The sequence below is a fragment of the Dermochelys coriacea genome, chromosome 5, assembly GCF_009764565.3.
Source record: "Dermochelys coriacea isolate rDerCor1 chromosome 5, rDerCor1.pri.v4, whole genome shotgun sequence".
NCBI classification, from domain to species: domain Eukaryota; kingdom Metazoa; phylum Chordata; order Testudines; family Dermochelyidae; genus Dermochelys; species Dermochelys coriacea.
Genome location: NC_050072.1, coordinates 29,823,454 through 29,843,717, shown reverse-complemented (window position 1 = coordinate 29,843,717; position 20,264 = coordinate 29,823,454). Strand labels below are relative to the sequence as shown.

Here is a 20,264-nt window from a genome sequence, read left to right as displayed (position 1 = left end):
TTGCCTTCTTTTTTTTTTCTACAACTGTAGCCAATCTTTTGTATCTCTGGGATAGCAGAAACCAAAACAAAGTTATAGTCTCGTCTATGTTTTTATTATACAAACCATTTGTTATAATTTATAGCTAGGTCTATAAAAATTAGGAATGCCTTAGGGAATTTGAATAGCAGTAATTAGGAAAGTTAAGTAAATTAAATGTTTTTTTTTAAAAACCTGCCTTCAGGGATTACTTTTCAGCGCCATGTATAAAGAGTTCAACAAGACTCCTATTTAAAAATATAGAAGTTTCACGTTTTATCTGAAACAGTGAACTGAAGATGCAAACTTTCAAAAACAGAGCCCTAAGTTGACCAAATAATGTGTGTGTGCATGTGCAAATACATAACCAAAAGTGCAAAAATGAGCAAAAATCCAATCTGTGTGTGCTGTTCGGGAAGCCCAGGCAGGGAACAGGCCACCTGGGTTCGCTTCGCCGACCTGCCCTACCCGGAGAACGAGCTCTTCTTCGGGGAAGGTGTCATAGAGGGTTTCCTGTAGGGGGCAGGCAGCAAGCTCCCCAAGGTGCCATTTTCCCTAGGGCTGGCGCTTGCACATGTATGTATAATTTGGGCCTTTAGGAACGAGAAATGCCCTATGTGCATTTCTTTTGGAGAGCCTGTTGTGGATATCCCTGTATTAATTATTCTGTCTCTGCTTTCTATGGGAAGATACTACCAAAAGTAAAGTACATTCTTCATTTTTCAGCAAATTTGTGGTCACAGAGCCTGATGTTTGTGGGCTACCACTCCAGATTTTTCTTTATCTTCTCTGAGAAAAAAAGTCAAGACTGACACCAAAAACATGTATTTTCATTGATTGCTGTCTATAATTATCGTCTCCTCTTTGAATGGTTTATTGTACTGTATATTCAGAATGTATGGTAGATGTGCAGCTCATATAACCTGCTATGTGATTATTTGTTTGTCATTTTTGAGTTGGGCAGGAAAAATGGCATTCTCACAAACTAATTTATTTTTAAATTGAGAATTTTGCTCTCCCTGGAGAGCTTACGTTTTAGAAGCTTGTCCCTCGCTTTTGGGTCTCAATACTGCTTTGCTCTTGCTGCTCCAAGAGTGAAGAAACTGCAAATATATAAATCTAAAACTCAGAAATAGAAAGCTGCTGTTATGATTTTTAGATGCTCTGTCAAAACCAAAAATGCACACAACCCTCACCAGTAATGCCACTTCTGAAGCAAGTAGCATTCCCTTGGGGTAGCTAGTTGTTCCAGAGCAGATTTTCTGTTCAATCCTACTTATTCCTTTACTCTAAAGAGTTTCTCTCTGAGAGCAAACTGTTGTTTCATCTGCATCTAAGAAGTACTTCAAACTCAACAGAGGCGTGCTCCTTCATCCCCCTCAGAACCCAACATTCCTACCAACTGAAACAAATATATGAATACACATTAATCATGCTCTTGAAAAAGAGGATTTTATTACAAACCTGCACTGATAAGAAGTCAATGGTTTAGAAACAGCCAAAGACATTGCACTGAAAATAAACAACAGTAATAAGATAATTCACAGAAAGAGTTAGGATCTGATGATGGATTAATAGAAATCAAGATGTAAGACATTGACGTGTAGTGAAAGGCTACAGGGGAGAGAGAAATGACATCTAGCTGCAACAAAAAGACTGATTGACATCAGATCCTTTAAGGCTTCTGAGGTGTCTGTGAATGCCAGTAGTCGAGGGCGGGGGGAAGGGGGAAACAGAAGAAATATTAAGTGTGGGAAAAGCTAGAGGGTGAAAGAACTAGATACCAGCCAAAGTTACTGCAATGTCAAGAGCTGTCAAAGTAACTTCAGCATTGGCAGAGAATATTGAATTTGGGATTTGTCAGTCTTCATAAACACCAAAGTAGTTTTCTTTACACTTACTCGTACCATAACTTTTGTGCTGTTTGCACTCTCTGTGATAAGTGCAAGTTTAGGATGAATAGGCATCACCTCGGTTCCACCACAACACTTATTCTGGGAGATTTGGTAAACCATCATTTGTAGGTTTCAGAGTAGCAGCCGTGTTAGTCTGTATTCGCAAAAAGAAAAGGAGTACTAGTGGCACCTTAGAGATTAACAAATTTATTTGAGCATAAGCTTTTGTGAGGTACATCGTTTTGTATTATGGTATGAGTCAGGATGATCCAGTTATTTTTCAGGTGAAGCTATCATTTTTAGTTCTATAGTCTCTTCTAATTCTATTTGAAAGAAGTGGCAAACCTTTAATATTGGAGATCAGCCCAAGAGTTCACATCTGGGTCTGAACTTTCCCAAAATTCAAGGGGATTTAGATGTAGTGTGGTGGTTTTGGCTCATCATTACCATGCTAATATCTGTTACAAGCAGAGTCACCAGGTATGTTCTATGGTTGTTACATTATTTAGCTCAGTCTTGAAACTTTTTATCTTATAACCAGTTTAAATTTTTTTACATTTTCAGCTACAGTGATGACTCACAAAACCTCCAGGTTGTTATGATATGCTCGTAAATTCTCAGAAAATTTGTTCTGTACTCAAGAGTAAGTGCTATAGTTTTGAAGACGATATGCTATATTTTTCATACAGACAAAGAAGTTGAATCTCCACAATAAGTGTAAGAGAGAACTCAGTGTTAATTATGAAGTTGCAACAAGCACTTCCATTGTTTATTTGTACGTCTTCCTTTAAACTTTGAGAAGTGCTTGAATGCTAGGGGTTTTCTCCCTGTGGGCTTTGATTTACAGTATCAGGGCACATATTTTAAAAATTGAGACCAATGTTTTACTGTTTGATTAGGTCAGGGTGAGCAAACTTTTTGGCCCGAGGGCCATATCTGGGTGGGGAAATTGTGTCCAGGGTCATGAATGTAGGACTGGGGCAGGTGTTGGGTGCAGGAGGGAGTGCGGGGCATGAGAGGGGGCTCAGGTCAGGGGGTTGGGGTGCAGGAGGGGGTGCAGAGTGCAGGAAGGATCTCAGGGCAGGGGGTTAGGGAGCAGGAGGGGTGCGTCACGGAGCAGGGGGTTGGGATGCGGGGTGCAGGAGAGGTTTGAAGTCCAGGCTGCAGCCTGGCACTGCTTACCTTGAGGGGCGGCGGACAGCAGGGCTAAGGCAGGCTCCCTGCCTACCATGGCCACGCACTGCTCCCAGAAGTGGCCAGCATGTCTGGGAGTGGCTCCTGGAGGTGGGGTAGGGCAGTTGGCTCTGCTGTGCACTGCCCTTGCCTGTGGGTACAACCCCCAAAGCTCCCATTGGCCACTATTCCCCATTCCCAGCCAATGGGACCAGGGGCGGTGCCTGCAGGCAAGGGCAGGGCACAGAGCCCTTTGCCCCTCCCCCAGAGCTGCAGGGACGTGGTGCTGGCTGCTTCCGGGAGCAGCATGGGTCCAGGGCAGGCAGGGAGCCTGCCTTAGCCCCACTGCGCCACGGGTCTGGCAATCCTGCAGACCAGAATGAAAGCCCTGATGGACTGGATCTGGCCCGCGGGCCGCAGTTTGCCCTCCCATAGATTAGATAGTAACTGCTGTCAGCAATTCTTTTATCATTTTTTCCAAGAGAGTTTTTTCCTTATAAAGACGAGGAAGGCAATAGTGCTAGAGAATGATGTTTTATTTATCCACCAAATAGGCACAGAACATGCAGTGTTGGGCAGTTTGGTGAAACATGCACTACCCTTGCCCAGGAGTAATAAAAATCAAGTTAGGCCAAGAACTGAATGGGTGTGAGGACTTTTTTTTGCTAAGAATAGTAAAAATATGTATATAGCAGTGTGTAATAGTGACTTTGTGAAGCTGGAGTTGGATGGAGGCCTCCAGTGCAGACCATTGAACAAAGAGATCGTAACTGATCTCAACCACCCAGATGATCAAGAGCTGAAAAGCTCATCCCATTACCCTATGTCATCCACTCCTCCATTGTGAACAGTTCTAATTTTGATGCATTGTGGTAGATTAATGATGTTTTCACTCTCAAATAACAAAATGTGTTTCTCAACAAAACAATTTTTAGCACAGGTTGGACCAGATTTTGGATCCCACCCCCTCCACACACATACAAACACACACACTTACACTCTCTTTTACACAATCAACACCTCTTAAACACAGACGGTAAGAGATCCCGCAGTCTCATTTGAGTTGTCAATCTGGTGTGGCCCTGCAGATATAGGTAGAGGTACGTGGATTCCAAAAGCCAGCTCAAATAGTAAGCAGCAATAAAATAATCTTCAGTTGAATTGTTCAAGAAGCTGAAATGCATCTGTTCTCAGGGTCACTGAGGCTCTCTTCAAGCTATCACCTCTGCAAGCCTGTACATTTCAGTCTCCACAGGATACCAAGAGGAGATATTACTTGACCTTAAAAGTGTACTTGCTGTGTTACTGAAAACTTTTAAAATAGCGCAGATCAATCTTGGCTGTTATGAGAACAGAATGCCAGAAGGTCCTTGAGAAAGGTACGACATAAGCTGATCATTTGAAAGTAATGCTGTCTGTTTCAAGTCATTATTTTCATTAAGACTGAGTCAGTTTTATATGAGGTTTCAGAGTAGCAGCTGTGTTAGTCTGTATCCGCAAAAAGAACAGGAGTACTTGTGGCACCTTAGAGACTAACAAATTTATTTGAGCATAAGCTTTCATGAGCTACAGCTCACTTCATCGGATAAAGTGAGCTGTAGCTCACAAAAGCTTATGCTCAAATAAATTTGTTAGTTTTATCTGAGTAGTTGCCTTGATACCAGATGTGGATCTTGCTTATATAATTAGAATGAAGCAATAGTTCCTCACAGAAAAAATTTCTTTCACAACCCACAGATTGCTCATTTTGTCAGCATCCAGGAATTTATTTTGCTGAGGTCTGGCTGCTCAAGCTATATTAGACTTAAGGAGAGCTGACAGTGGTAAAACACAGAAAATTCATCAGTGAGTTCAGCTGATTAATTTAGACTTGCAACACTCTAGATCTTTTTTGAAAAGTATAAAAGAAAACTGATAATTAGACATAAAATGACAAGAGTATATTACCAAAGTATACGTTTACAGCTATATCTGTAAAATACTCACAACTAGTAATCGAAGGGCAATGATCGGTCCATTGTATGTTCATTCAGAGCAGTTTCTGCCTACATTCATTTAATAGGAAGTCTCATAGTTCAGCTGACACATAGTGTCCCTGAAGGAAATTAAATAGATTCCTTTTGATAATATTTGAAGGCTGATGCTCTGTCTAGGAGAGAAACCATGTGGCTTCCACATAACACTTTTGGATGATACAGTTGTGTCCAGCCAGTATCATTTCTTGATTTTGCTGTGTGTAGCCACCGGGAAAGGGGTGTGTACTAGGTGAGCATGAAGTCTCTGTTGGGTAGAGGGGCTGAACTTGATTATATGAATAGCTATTCCTGGCTGTGGAATCAGTCGTGTGTGCATCAGACTCTCTGTAAGTACTCTGCATAGATAAGCATGTCGTAGAAATATCACGTAAGTGAGCTGGTTTCCTGCCGAGTGTACAAAGGAATGGGTATGGGAGGTTCCCTACAGTTTCCATGAGCTCCCAAGTAAGTAACCACTATTTGGGCTTTCACCTTAATAATAAAGAGCTAGATTGTTCTTTTAGGCACAACCCCAAGCAAGTCAAGCTCTATGAATTGCACCACCCCCGGAGGCATGGTTTTCCAGAGAGATTTCTTTGAGGCACAGTTCCCTTCCTGCCTTCCCCTTATTCCAGCAGCCAATTATGACAGCCCCAGATCAGATCAGCTGCTGCATTAATTGGCTAAGTCTCCACCCATTCCCCACCCAGCTCCAGGAGGAAGGAAGCGGTAAATAGAAATACACTGGGCATAGGGTCTGTGTAGCCCACATAAGGATGTAAAGAAGTTCTTATTCCCTTTTATTTCTCCGCATGAGTCTGTAATCCAAGACACGATGTAGCACAAAGTGTTTGGGATCAGATATAATCTGCCATCGGAAAGGACTCCAGCGTTAGAGGTCTGAGTACAGTGTGTGTTTCATGCATGCAGAGTTCTTATGCCTGTGATGCTTTAAGTGTATTATTTTCTTGTCCTTATCTGAATTCTGAACAAGAAATATTGGTTCTTGAAAGCTAATGTTTGTCTATTGTTAAATGCAGGGCAACGTCCACAAAATTATGGAAAAATGTAATTTGCCACTTACTGGGAAACAATGTGTAAATCGTATCATTACGGAGAAGGTAAAGTACATTTCTTTAGTCCTTTTCCAGTCTTTTTTCACTCTAGAAACTGTCACCAGATCATATTTAAATTTAATTTAGTGCAAGCATGAATGATGTGCAGCATCACTTAACAATGAAAATGGTAGATCCCCTTGGAGGTGGATTACGGAGTTTGGATGGATCACAGTTTTCCATTGAAAAATGCGATCCTTTAGCACCCAAACATACTTGACCTCGTTTTCAAACACATTCAAATACCTGTGATAAAATTATGAAGAGTGTCTGCTATCAGCCTTTCATGGGACTACTTGTGAAGTAAGTTACTACTCAGTGTGAGGAAGGGAGGCAGAACTGAGCCCCAAACAGTAAGTTGCTGCACAGAGTAATTCAGTGGACCTTTTCAATAGAGGTTGAGAAAATTAAGTTATTGCAGGAACCACCTTTATTTTATTATAAGTGCTTACATTTTGAGGGCTAAGGGTAGTCTCTGTGGGAGCCCTCTTATCATACTAAGTAGTGTGCTTCAAAGGCAGTCATGTTAGATGCCATTTTCTCCCAGGAGTATATTACTGTTATCTTAAATAAATCTTTCTCCACAAGGTAGAAGAAAACGAATGAAAGGTGAAACTTACTTAAAGTCTGACTCTAGGAACAGGCAACATACAAATGTATAGTTGAAAAGGAAAGTTGAACAAAGATTGGGAAAAAACAAGTAACCTATAGGCATTTTTATAAGAACCAGCCCTGGGCAGATCCTTCTTTGTACATATATGCACCTATCATATATTCCTATAAGAAATGGCTCTTATGTATACACCAGAATATCACTTAAATTCAACTGGAAACTCTAACCATCTCCAAATCAACATCCTAAATTAGGTGTTTCTTACCTCCAGTTTCTGTCTTCAGATTTAGGGATGTAAATCCCTGTGTAATTTCATAAATCAAATTTGTAGCCTGATATACCACAGGGAAGGATAATTAAGTGTTCAATCTGAGCTTCAGTCCACTCCTGTGTCAAATCTGTGACTTCCCTTTGATTCCAGGTTAAACCTTCACCTTTTTCAACTGACTTTCTCTAGGAAAATGTCTAGATATATTATGAGTTTTATTGGCTACTAGCGTGCAACCAGTATAACTCTCTCTGGCTGGCACCCATTAAATCCCACATTCCTATATTTTGCATTTGTGGAAATACAGAAACAGCCTTTATTATGTATTTATGTATTATTAAATGTGCTGTGAGCTGTGGAAATGCAAAGCAGTAACCAGAGTGCCAGAAAAAGCTTCAGAAGGTGCTGTCCTTGCTCACTTACACAGGTTTTGCCACTTTATCCCAGGTGTTCTGTAAAAAACAACAACACCTCTGCTTCATTGGCAGCCCTGGACTCCCAAAATAATCAAATTGGACAAAATTGGATGGTGTAATTGACAGTGGAGAAAATCACCCATGGACCCTTCAAACAATCAAATGTATTTCACTTCTGACCCTAACCTAAAAAACAAAGAGAGCAAGCAATCCCCTCTTCCTCCACCAGTTGTCACCTCTCAGACAAGCATAAAATCCAACCGGAATTGCCCAGTAAGGTGTAGATCCCATCCCTACCAATTTGTCTAAGATGGCTGAATTAATCCAAAGAATAACAAATACATACTTTTACAATATTAACTCCCTGTTTGTTTTTATTCTTTCATGTACTAATGAATATTACATTGATATTTACTGGACAGTTATACGTAAGAAAATTGACACATGTAAATAACAGCATAATTTGTTACCATTCTAATGGTAATGCACATATTTCAGCTCACCATTTTTTATTATATATATAGTCATTTCCTTATTATCCCTTCTTACACTAAAAATGACGCATATTTTATTTGAATCTGACAGGCTGTGTTTGATGTGGACAAGAAAAAGGGACTGACCCTGATTGAAATCTGGGAAGGACTGTCAGTAGATGAAATCAAGAAAAGCACTGGCTGTGACTTTACAGTAAGTCATTGTATGAACAAATGTAGTCATCGGGTTCCAGACCTAGCCATTTTAACAGATAAGAAAAGCACATAAGCCTTTTATTTGTAATCCAGTAGATTTCACCTTTCAAAGTGTGTGTGTGTGACTGTGTTGGGGCGGAGGGTGATACTGAAGTTTAGATCATATGGATGCTTGCCATGAGAGCAGGGAAGGAAGCTGTAGGTTGACTAAGGTGAGAGCGAGTGAGGGTGTCAGGCCTGGGATTGGGGACTGGATGGGTGCAGTAGAAGAACTGGAGAGGGGGACTGGATTGGCAAGGACAATTGGGGAGTGAAACTGAGCTAATGCATTGAAGGGGATAGGTCAGCTTCACTAGGATGGTGGGCGAATATTAGAGCCTGTTCAATGATGTAAAAATTAGCTCACCCAGACCCCTTTTGTGTACTGATTTTTCTTACTACATTTTCCAGTACACAGTTTAAAATTGCCCCATATGTGTGAAACGTTCTCTCTGTACTAATCCATAAGGCCACTACTTTCTCATCCTTCATATCCCTTCTCAAGAGTCTCAGTTCTTTAGTGATGCATACATGAAATGGGCCAATTAAAGGTGGAAAGGCTTGAGGGGCTTTGGGGTATAACTAATGATGTATATTTAACAAAACGGATGCCGTATGTGGTGCATATAACAATTGAACACATTTTGAATGTATTCTTGTGACAAGATAATCTGTCTGCTTATTAGTAGTAGGGCCTACAGGTCCTTCCTCCCCTGCACCATGCCGTGGCCCCTTTATGGTTTGGTACTCAAGGATCTAGAAAAATGGCAAAGGCAGATATGGGAAGACAGGAAGCAGTCCAGGGAACAGTCTGTGTCTGGGGACAACCTGTGCTGCTCTTCCTTAAGGGACAAGACCAAGAGCTTTGGCAGAGAGTGGGGTAGGGCTCTCTTCTCTCCCAACCAACCCTCACCTGCTCTGGGAAAGAGGGCTGTATATATGCTGCCTCTTCTCTCAGAGCCTAGAGACACCAGCAGTGGAAGGTTAATACTTGCTGACCTCTCCCAGTCCAGGGGGAAAGGGGTCTACTCACGGAGAAGCTGACTGAAAGTCACAGTTGGCCTGAGGTAAAGATCACAGCGCAACAAGGGTCTCCTGTGCCAAGGAGGGAGAAGTTTGACAGAAAGCCCCCCCCCATCCCCAACTCCAAAGAGGAAGGCTAGGAAGACCCCTGAACATAAGGGTAGAATCTATAGACCAGAAAGGCTGAGACTATTTAAAAAAAAACAAAAAAACAAAGTCCCCAAGAGAGAGGGCAGGTAAGGCCTCCTGAATGTAAAGGGGAGCTCTTTGAGGGAAGTTGTACAAGCTAAATAAATTATATCAGTGGTTCTCAAACTTCTGTACTGGTGACCCCTTTCACATACCAAGCCTCTGAGTGCAACCCCCCCCCATAAATTAAAAACACTTTTTTATATATTTAACACCATTATAAATGGTAGAGGCAAAGCAAGGTTAATGGGTGGAGGCTGACAGCTCGCGACCCCCTCATGTAATAACCTCACGATCCCCTGAGGTGTCCCGACTCCCAGTATGAGAATTAGATCCCAGGGGAAGGGAAATATTGTTTAAAGACTGTGGAGGCAAGTGATTGATTTCTGAACCCCACTAAAGGAAGCTGAGGAAAGTGTGCCTACAGGACACTGCTGTGCCACAAGGGGGTGCTCTGAGGTAGCACCCTCCCACTATTCTCCTTCCACATCCACAATATGGTGCTTGTCCTCTTATTTGGTAAAACCTTTTGAGGCAGAGACAGTGAGGACAGGTGCTGTCCTTCAGGCGAGGGCGGTACCTAGTACACTGTGCATTCTGTACTACCAAAATACGAAATAATAAAGAAAGAATGACTCCAGTTCTACAATGGGATACACTAATGTGGACAACAACCGCCTGTGGAGTCCTTGCTGGGTGGGGCTGAGAATTGTAAAACCAGATATTTTGACTTCATAAGCTTCAGTATCTGCATCTGTAGAAATATATTTTGCTAAACAGTGCCAAAATATTGTGTGTTAGTTTTATTGTTCTGCATTTTTTTTAAATAAATGAGAGACAGATAGGAGGCAGGTCACGTCTGAAAATAGATTCAGCTAATTGGGAGGAATTCTATTTTTAATGTTGAAATGACCTGCAACTGGCAGAGTATAACACATTGCTATAAAACAGCTTGACTGCATAATTCATTGTCCACATAACACCTTACTGAAGTCACTCTATTAACCTTGTGTTTTAAAATTTCTCTTTTGAAACAACCCTCCGTATTCAGCAGTCCTTTACACAAAAGAACTGGTTTTGATCATCCTTCCAGTAATGATTTAAGGAAAGGGGTTGATTTTTTGCATACTTTGATAATGTCAGGATTTATTTTTCTCCAATGACAGAGCCTCTCATGCAATCAGTAAAGTCAATGCTAAAGCATATGAAAATTGACCTTGTAGATTCATCTTTTTTTTGCATTCAGTACCCACCCTGCTTTAATCCTGGAAGTTTAAAAAGGGGATTAAGCCACAACGTATTTAATATATTTTTATGGGTCATTTGTGATAAGCATTTAAAGAGCCAATGGCTGAAGCTACTGTAGTAGCACAGGTAGCAGTCATTCATAATGACAACTGATAGTCATTGGTCCAGGGGAAGAGAGTGAGAATGACTGTATAGCCTGGTGACTAGGGTACTCGTTTAGGTAGACCCAAGTTTAAGACCCACTCCAATGACTATGATAGATAAACACTGCAAAAAAAACCCACCACAAAACATGGCAGTGAGACTCAGAGCCTGAGTCAACTGACTTGCGCTCACAGGGATCATGCTATGGGGCTAAAAATAGCAATGTAGATGTTCCCACACAGGCTAGAGTCCAGGCTCTCAGATCCTCCTCCTTTGTTGGGGGGCTCCAGCCCAGGTAGGAACGTCAATATTGCTATTTTTAGCCCCATAGTTTGAGCCCAAGTCAATTGAGCTGGGCTGAAAACTCACTGCCATGATTGTTTTGTTGTTGTTGTTGTTCTTTTCCAGTGTTGATACCCCTATTTAATAGTTTATACAAACTGGAACAGCTTCAAGCGGGGAGATTGAGGGAGAATCACCCCAGAATATCCCATAGCCCAGTGGCTTGGGACATTGTCTTCAACTTGGGAGACCCTTCTTATCAGGTAGAGGGGGCACGTGAACCTTGGGTCTCTTCTATCCTAGGTGAGTGCCCTAACCACTGCCTAAAGGTTATAAGTGAGGAGTCTTGCCCCCTCCTCCCCGTCCAGTGTTTTGTAAACTTAGTCCACTTTTGTCAAAATGTCCAATATTGAAACAAAATATTGGGTTGGGTCAAAATGAAGCATTTCATTTCAATGCTACTGAAACATTTCGGGTTTTTGGGTTCAGTCGAAACTATTTGGAGAACTTTACACAAATTTGTGAATAGTTTCCGGTTGACTGAAACTGCATTTTTCAGCAAATAGTTTATTCATCAAAAAAATTTCACCCAGCTAAAGCCCTGAACTCTGTGGTAGAATAATACCTGAGGAGCTGCGTTGTGATTGCTTTTCCTCATACACCAAAATGCTGACCCTGTCTATCTTAGAAGATACCATTTGCTGTACTTAAATTATTATTTCTTTTCAGTGAGTTAAGTTTTGCTGCTGTTTACACCAGAACAATAACAATGACTTTAATAACGTTGTGCCGATAGGAATGAAAAGCAGAATTCTCTCATCTTATACAGTACTTTTGCCTGAGAAGGAGTACAATTTTGTATAGAACTAAAGAAAATAGATTATGGAGTTGAACATTTCTGTTGATAATATTTTTCAATGGCTTCAGAAAACGTTAGCTAACATAACTGTCTTTTGGGTTTGTTACAATTTAACGTTTAATGCATGACTGCGCAATTCGTACTTAATTTTATACTGAGCCATACAGGATGCTGCCCATAATGCAGATGCTTTTGGATCCATACTGCTTCTTGTAAGAAAAATATACAAGGAAAGCCATTTAGAAATATTATGGTTTCTTTGAGAGATATTTGGCTGTACATTGTTATTTTCAGTTGGGTTACTTGCTTGAAAAAGCCTCTCCCAGAGGACATCCACAGCAGCTACATGCCAAGGGACAAGTGATTTAGAGTCACCAATCTTTATTAGGAACCTGGTATTGTATCAAAAATAAACAATTCACCCTGGATTTCACTAGGCTGTGAAGACAAAGTATTGGCTTATCTTGTACACTTAAATCTCATCTGGTACTGGCTTGTAGATCAGCTTGGCAGAGTAATCTCTTTTGGCTTGTACCAGTTTATAGTTTTGATGAGACCATGAGAGAACAGAATGAGAAAACATTCTTTTGTAGATGTGTTTCATTATAAAAATTGATAAGGCAACTCTGTCTACATAAAGATTCAGCTTCTTGTTTTTTCCTGTGAAAGCTCAATTCTAGGTCAGGGATACAAAAAAACATTAAAAGCTAACATGGAGCTCAAAACAGACCAAAAAAACAACCCATGTTTGACTATCAAGCAGCTGTTGGTTTGGTTAAAAAAAAATTGAACTGTCAAAGTCCTAGCCAATGAATGAAAAATAATATGAAGTATGGGATATCATCAATTTCCTTGTGGTTTTATTTCAAAGAGATGTCTTTCCTTTTTATAAAAACAATGGATTGTTTATATGATGGAGAATGTTTTAAATGCATAGCCTGTTTCCTGTCCTTGTCACCCCTCTCCCAACATGGAACTTGCATTGACCAACAGAGTTTTGTACAAAGAGGCTAGAATATGCTCTTTAAGTAAATGAATGCATCCGATGAAGTGAGCTGTAGCTCATGAAAGCTTATGCTCAAATAAATTTGTTACTCTCTAAGGTGCCACAAGTACTCCTTTTCTTTCTGTAACCTAGGTATTTATGTGCCTCAAAGGGACATGGAACTGAGTGGATCCCGTTGGGATTTAGACCCGTGGAGAGTCTATGCATTGTAAACTTGATGATTCCCTGATTTTAAGCTACAAGCCATCCTTGGACTGCTCAAGCATTTTTCTGCTTATTTAATTTTATTTATTCATAGCAAACAGTTATATCTAGGCCTGATTCTGAAAAGTGCTGAGGATGTGCAACCCCGTTGACTTTCAGTGGATCAGACCCTTGGAGGGAGCGGATGCTGAGGACACAAGGGACAGCTGTAGTGTCAGATGTGCAAATACAAATGAGAGAAACGTGAGATTTAACATAATGTACTCATTCAAATGTAAAACGCTCCAAGCAGGGCTGGCTCTAAGATTTTTGCTGCCCCAAGCAAAAAAATTTTTGGCCGCCCCTGCTTTTTTTTCGTGCCCTACCCCTGGCTCCACGCCAACTCCGCCCCTTCCTAATCCCTTCCCCAAATCCCAGGCCCCACCTCCTCCCCGGGCGTGCCGCATTTTTCCCCCTCCCATTGCTTCCTGCGGCTCCCCCCGCCCCGCAACCCCCCTCCCTAGCTCACCTCTGCTCCGCCTGCTCCCGGAACACGCCGCTGCTCCGCTTCTCCCCCCCTCCCTGTCAGGCAAGGGAGAGGCAGCGCGTTCAAGGGAGCAGGCAGAGTGGAGGTGAGCAAGGGTGGGGGGGGGAGCGCAGGAAGTAACAGGTGGTAGAGAAACCGCTCCCCACCCCAGCTCACCTCTGCTCCACCACTGCCACCTCCCCCGAGTGTGCCACCGCTCGGCTTCTCCTCCCTCCCTTCCTGGGAGGGAGGGAGGAGAAGCAGAGCAGCAGCGGCATGCTCAGGGAAGCAGGCGGAGATGGAGCGGACGTGACCTGGGGTGGCGGGGGCACATTTCTAGGGTCAGCATGGCCGGCGCCGGAATGCCGCCCCTAGAAATGTGCAACCCCAAGCACCTGCTTGTTTTGCTGGTGCCTAGAGCCAGCCCTGACTCCAAGCCACACTGGTACTGAAAACCATGACAACAGACAAACAGTATCCACTCACCATAATTGAATTTTGTCACTGTTGTCAGAAAATACAGAGCTAGAGTCTGCCATTCTCACTCACTTTCAATAGTTCCTTACTCAAGTGTTTGTATTTATTTCAGTGGAACCACTAATGGAATGAAGTACTGCTCAAGGCTGGTAGAATTGCGCCATGCTAAATACAGTGCATATGCATTTTAAGATGTGAAAATGTAAGCCTCCTGGAACCAGTCCCAAGGGGTCCATACACTGAGAGAGTTTCTCCCACTGCTCAATGCACATGCTTGCAGCAATTTATTATCCCAGTTTACATGGAGCTTTGAAAAATCAATGTACAGTGTCTCATTCCACCAAGATGTCTCATTAACATCCAGCACAAAAAATACACTCTGTGTGAACTAAGCCTGGTTTCTCAGCTGCTACTTCCACAAGAGATTAGATGATTTATTGTGGTTCAAGGAAGAATAATTCAAGAAATTAAACTGCGCATTATCTTTAGGAAATAAAGACCTGCACCTCTAAAAGCAACAGGCCACTAATAGTTGCAAAGACATAATATGTGAGCATGTTCAGCACTGTGAAATGGGTGGGATAAGGAGGCAGAAGAAATGTAGTGGGTGAGATTTTACGGAGACCGATTAATCATCTAGACCTGAGGTACTGGAGGTATTCTCTTTCCTCCAGGATAGCTGATGTCATCCAGGTTGCCTTTGCTTTTCATGAGGCTGGGAATAGAAGGCGATCCCTTCCTGCGACTATCCAGCAGTGTCCCTCTATCTCTGTACTCAGGGCTTAGTTATAGCCATACTAATTTGGATCAGTCATTTGTGCACGGTTTCTGCTCTCCACCCCCAGCAAATTTCCTCACCCCCCTTCCCATCACACACATGCGTTCTTTTTTTCATCAACTCTCCCTTTTGGGTTATTTTTCTGTTGCCCATTCTGTTTGGCTAGGATGGCTGCTCTGTCTCAGTCTATATTACTAATTGGTTTTAATTTTTGTACAGTACCGTATATGCTGGGAATGAATGACTTAGAAAACAATCAAATAAAAATATCCTTGTGACGAATAAGTTGGGAGATGGAGGGTAAGAAAGTATAAATAACCTTGCACTGTATTAATGCTAGCTGAAAATACTCTGTCTTTCCTGACTACATCCCATTCAAACAGTCTGCACAGCCACGGATACCATTTTTCTTAAACCCAATCTTTGAATTGTTCTACATGGGCCCATCATTACAGGACACTTCTGTTTTGTCAGCTGTTTGAGACGGATTGATGGACAAGCTGAGGTATTTTCGGATAATGGGGTTTATTAGCTAAGGATTCCTTGGCAGTCTTGTGTTAATATTGTAATGGCAGTGCAATAACCATTGGAAGATCTCAACTGTGTTTATATATTAAAAGCAAGTTGTTAATGGGACTTCTGCTGCGGCAATGTTTCATAGTTGGAAATCAGGGAATGGGGACATGCTTACAATAACCTAATTTGCACCTAGTTTGTGTGTTTGCCAACTTATTTTTTTTTCCTCTCCTTTTTTCTAGGTTTCACCAAATCTCATACCGATGAGGCAGATTTCAACCTGAAAAGCAAGCTGGTCTGACTTGCCAGAGTTCTTGTTTCCAAACGGGAGCTCAGTGAAGGGAAATCAGTGTCTGTTTTGCAATTATACTTTTTTTAAAGGGCTTTTAAAGTAGTTTCTTAGTAGTTAAACTCAGGCTGTGATAGCTGTTTCTCACATGACATTACAGTCCAGTTTTAATAAAAAGGTGAATTTAATTCCTAATTTTTGATAACATCATACTACAGTCATGATTGTTAATAAGCACTGACTCAAGGAAATGCCTTGTAGAAGTAGTCTTATTGCTAAGGACTACATTTTTAAAAAAGTACAGACCTACTGTACAAACAGACAATGTGCATGCCAACTTCCAACTGCCTTTCTACATTTTCTGAAGTTTTACAAACAAATTAACCACTGGAAGTGGAAATACTGCAAATGTCATAGTATCATAGAATCATAGAATCATAGAATATCAGGGTTGGAAGGGACCCCAGAAGGTCATCTAGTCCAACCCCCTGCTCAAAGCAGGACCAAGTCCCAGTTAAATCATCCCAGCCAGGGCTTTGTCAAGCCTGACCTTAAAAACCTCTAAGGAAGGAGATTCTACCACCTCCCTAGGTAACGCATTCCAGTGTTTCACCACCCTCTTAGTGAAAAAGTTTTTCCTAATATCCAATCTAAACCTCCCCCATTGCAACTTGAGACCATTACTCCTCGTTCTGTCATCTGCTACCATTGAGAACAGTCTAGAGCCATCCTCTTTGAAACCCCCTTTCAGGTAGTTGAAAGCAGCTATCAAATCCCCCCTCATTCTTCTCTTCTGCAGACTAAACAATCCCAGCTCCCTCAGCCTCTCCTCATAAGTCATGTGCTCTAGACCCCTAATCATTTTTGTTGCCCTTCGCTGTACTCTTTCCAATTTATCCACATCCTTCCTGTAGTGTGGGGCCCAAAACTGGACACAGTACTCCAGATGAGGCCTCACCAGTGTCGAATAGAGGGGAACGATCACGTCCCTCGATCTGCTCGCTATGCCCCTACTTATACATCCCAAAATGCCATTGGCCTTCTTGGCAACAAGGGCACACTGCTGACTCATATCCAGCTTCTCGTCCACTGTCACCCCTAGGTCCTTTTCCGCAGAACTGCTGCCGAGCCATTCGGTCCCTCGTCTGTAGCGGTGCATTGGATTCTTCCATCCTAAGTGCAGGACCCTGCATTTATCCTTATTGAACCTCATTAGATTTCTTTTGGCCCAATCCTCCAATTTGTCTAGGTCCTTCTGTATCCTATCCCTCCCCTCCAGCGTATCTACCACTCCTCCCAGTTTAGTATCATCCGCAAATTTGCTGAGAGTGCAATCCACACCATCCTCCAGATCATTTATGAAGATATTGAACAAAACGGGCCCCAGGACCGACCCCTGGGGCACTCCACTTGACACCGGCTGCCAACTAGACATGGAGCCATTGATCACTACCCGTTGAGCCCGACAATCTAGCCAGCTTTCTACCCACCTTATAGTGCATTCATCCAGCCCATACTTCCTTAACTTGCTGACAAGAATGCTGTGGGAGACCGTGTCAAAAGCTTTGCTAAAGTCAAGGAACAATACATCCACTGCTTTCCCTTCATCCACAGAACCAGTAATCTCATCATAAAAGGCGATTAGATTAGTCAGACATGACCTTCCCTTGGTGAATCCATGCTGACTGTTCCTGATCACTTTCCTCTCCTCTAAGTGCTTCAGGATTGATTCTTTGAGGACCTGCTCCATGATTTTTCCAGGGACTGAGGTGAGGCTGACCGGCCTGTAGTTCCCAGGATCCTCCTTCTTCCCTTTTTTAAAGATGGGCACTACATTAGCCTTTTTCCAGTCATCCGGGACTTCCCCCGTTCGCCACGAGTTTTCAAAGATAATGGCCAAGGGCTCTGCAATCACAGCCGCCAATTCCTTCAGCACTCTCGGATGCAATTCGTCCGGCCCCATGGACTTGTGCACGTCCAGCTTTTCTAAATAGTCCCTAACCACCTCTATCTCTACAGAGGGCTGGCCATCTCTTCCCCGTTTTGTGTTGCCCAGCACAGCAGTCTGGGAGCTGACCTTGTTAGTGAAAACAGAGGCAAAAAAAGCATTGAGTACATTAGCTTTTTCCACATCCTCTGTCACTAGCTTGCCTCCCTCATTCAGTAAGGGGCCCACACTTTCCTTGGCTTTCTTCTTGTTGCCAACATACCTGAAGAAACCCTTCTTGTTACTCTTGACATCTCTTGCTAGCTGCAGCTCCAGGTGCGATTTGGCCCTCCTGATATCTTTCCTACATGCCCGAGCAATATTTTTATACTCTTCCCTGGTCATATGTCCAACCTTCCACTTCTTGTAAGCTTCTTTTTTATGTTTAAGATCCGCTAGGATTTCACCATTAAGCCAAGCTGGTCGCCTGCCATATTTACTATTCTTTCGACTCATCGGGATGGTCGGGATAGTAATTCCAATATATATACTATCGGGATAGTAATTCCAATATATGGTGAGGCGCTTCTTGATTTTCTTCTGGGGGATGATTGCTGAGCTTGTAGCAAACATGTAGAGTTGCAGATGTACATCTGACACATGGGCTTCCACTTCTTTGTGAAAATTTGGGTCCTCAACCTGTTACCAATAAGTCAGTGGCAAAACTCCCATTGAAATCAATGGGAGCAATTGGGCCCTTAACCTTGAATGTATGATCATTTTCCATGGTATCTATGTACTGGTGTTAACGAAGAGAAGGTACACCTTCTAGAGTATGACTCTGGTCTCTTCTATTTGAATGATGAAACCCACAAATGTGTAACCCAGAAAGGGGCCACTTTGGGAGGGAAACACAAAAGGTCTCTTCCCTCAAACAGGCAAGTTGATGGTCTTGCAAAGGGATATGGGCCTGGATCACAGAGAGGAAAGGTGGGTGGACAGGGATAATGCTGGGTTGTGAAGAGAAGGGTGGAGTGACCGTGGAAGAGTCAAGGAAAGGAACTCCTTTTCAGAAGTGACATTTTATCAACTATTCAAATTCGGATTGAGGAAAGGTTTAAAGTGATAGGGCTCCCTGTTTATCAGCTCTTTCCCTACCTCTTGCCGATCCAGGGAGCAAGTAGTGTTTCAGGACTCGCATGCATAGAAGCCACAGTCAAGATGAAATGCAGTTTCCTTTCTCTAGGTTTCCTACCCTCCCGCCTCCCTACTTGATAAGTCTTTTCCCTTTCCCACTCTGAGTTACAAAGAGAACTGTTGTTTTTTCTATATAGTATAGAACACAGGTCTAACAACACAGGTCCTTCCCTCACTGGCCAGTACAACATAACTCCATTACAGGGGACCCCAATTCACAAAAGTCCATGTTAACCAAAGTCTAGTACTAGCTCCAGATGCAGTGGCTTCTTTCCCAATTCTTCTAAATATTTTGGAAGTTTCCAAAATGCTTTGGTTAAGTGAGGTCCTGTCATACATGTGACATCAGCAGTAAGAATCAGCTATGTGCCAGGAAGCCATGCAAAAGAAAATGGTACATAATATAAGCAACCCAGGCAGAGAGAGAAAGGAAAAACTGAACTTGAGACAGATTAGGAAGTCTCCCACTTCATAAAATGTTGCAGGAAGAGCAGGGGAATGTTCTGAACACCGCACTGGGGGCCAGAAATAGTCCTCCTGTGTCCTAGCTCCTCAGTGTCCCTGGGCTTCTCTCCTTCATTTCCCTCACTTTAGCGGGAAATAATACTCCTTCACAGGGTTCTTGTAAAAGTAGGCCTGATCTACACACACATTTTGTACTGGTATAACTAATTTGATTAGGGGTATGAATGTTTATTGCTATACTGGTACAGCCCCTACTGCAGATGCAGTTATACCTGTATAAATGTGCATTATACCAAAATAGCATCTCCTCCTTTCCCTAAAGGAATAAGCTATACTAGCATAAGCACCTCTACACCAGTATAACTGTGTGCGTGCTGGGGGGTTGTACTCCTTTAACTATCCAGGCATATAACTTGGGGGTGTAGCCAGGGCCTACAAGTGAATATCCGAAGAAAAAAGCTGTTGCGTAAGTGGTAGTGTTAAGGTCACGTTTAATACAAAGAGAGTTTTGTCTTATATTTAATTTGTTTGAAAGATTTGAAGCTGGCAAAAGCACTCCAGAATAAGCTGCAAGCAACAATCCTGCACTGTCCCTAGTTCCAACCAGCTCTAAGATCAGGAGGTTTCCTATATTATAAGCTCTGGGAAAAGATGTCAATTAACGGTTTGACCATTTCCACCCATTTGCAGTACAATCCAAAAAGTCAGATTTAAGAGGTTATTTCCAGGGGTTTTGTATAGCTAGATTTCTATGGGATTGCTCAGTAATGGCTCTGCTATAATGGAAACTAATGCACTGTGGGTTTGCATAAAACAATCCCAGGTTGATGATCAAGCGGCTAAGTAGCCTGAGCTAATCCACAAAGACCCTTCACGGATAGTGTTTGCTGTTGAGAGAGTATAGTGTCCTGGTG

General features: G+C 42.3%; 1 protein-coding gene across 2 annotated transcripts in view; it reads left to right on the top strand.

Annotated features, from left to right (window-relative positions):
* OXCT1 (3-oxoacid CoA-transferase 1) overlaps positions 1-16,174 on the top strand; it is a 142,863-nt gene extending 126,689 nt beyond the window's left edge. For both annotated transcript variants that reach the window (XM_038401717.2, XM_043514264.1), the window contains 3 exons: positions 6,142-6,222; positions 8,099-8,200; positions 15,715-16,174. In XM_038401717.2, the coding sequence (XP_038257645.1) occupies positions 6,142-6,222; positions 8,099-8,200; positions 15,715-15,756 (225 nt within the window). In that variant the 3' untranslated portion in view covers positions 15,757-16,174. The remainder of the gene's footprint in view (positions 1-6,141; positions 6,223-8,098; positions 8,201-15,714) is intronic.
* The last annotated feature ends 4,090 nt before the right edge of the window (positions 16,175-20,264 follow it).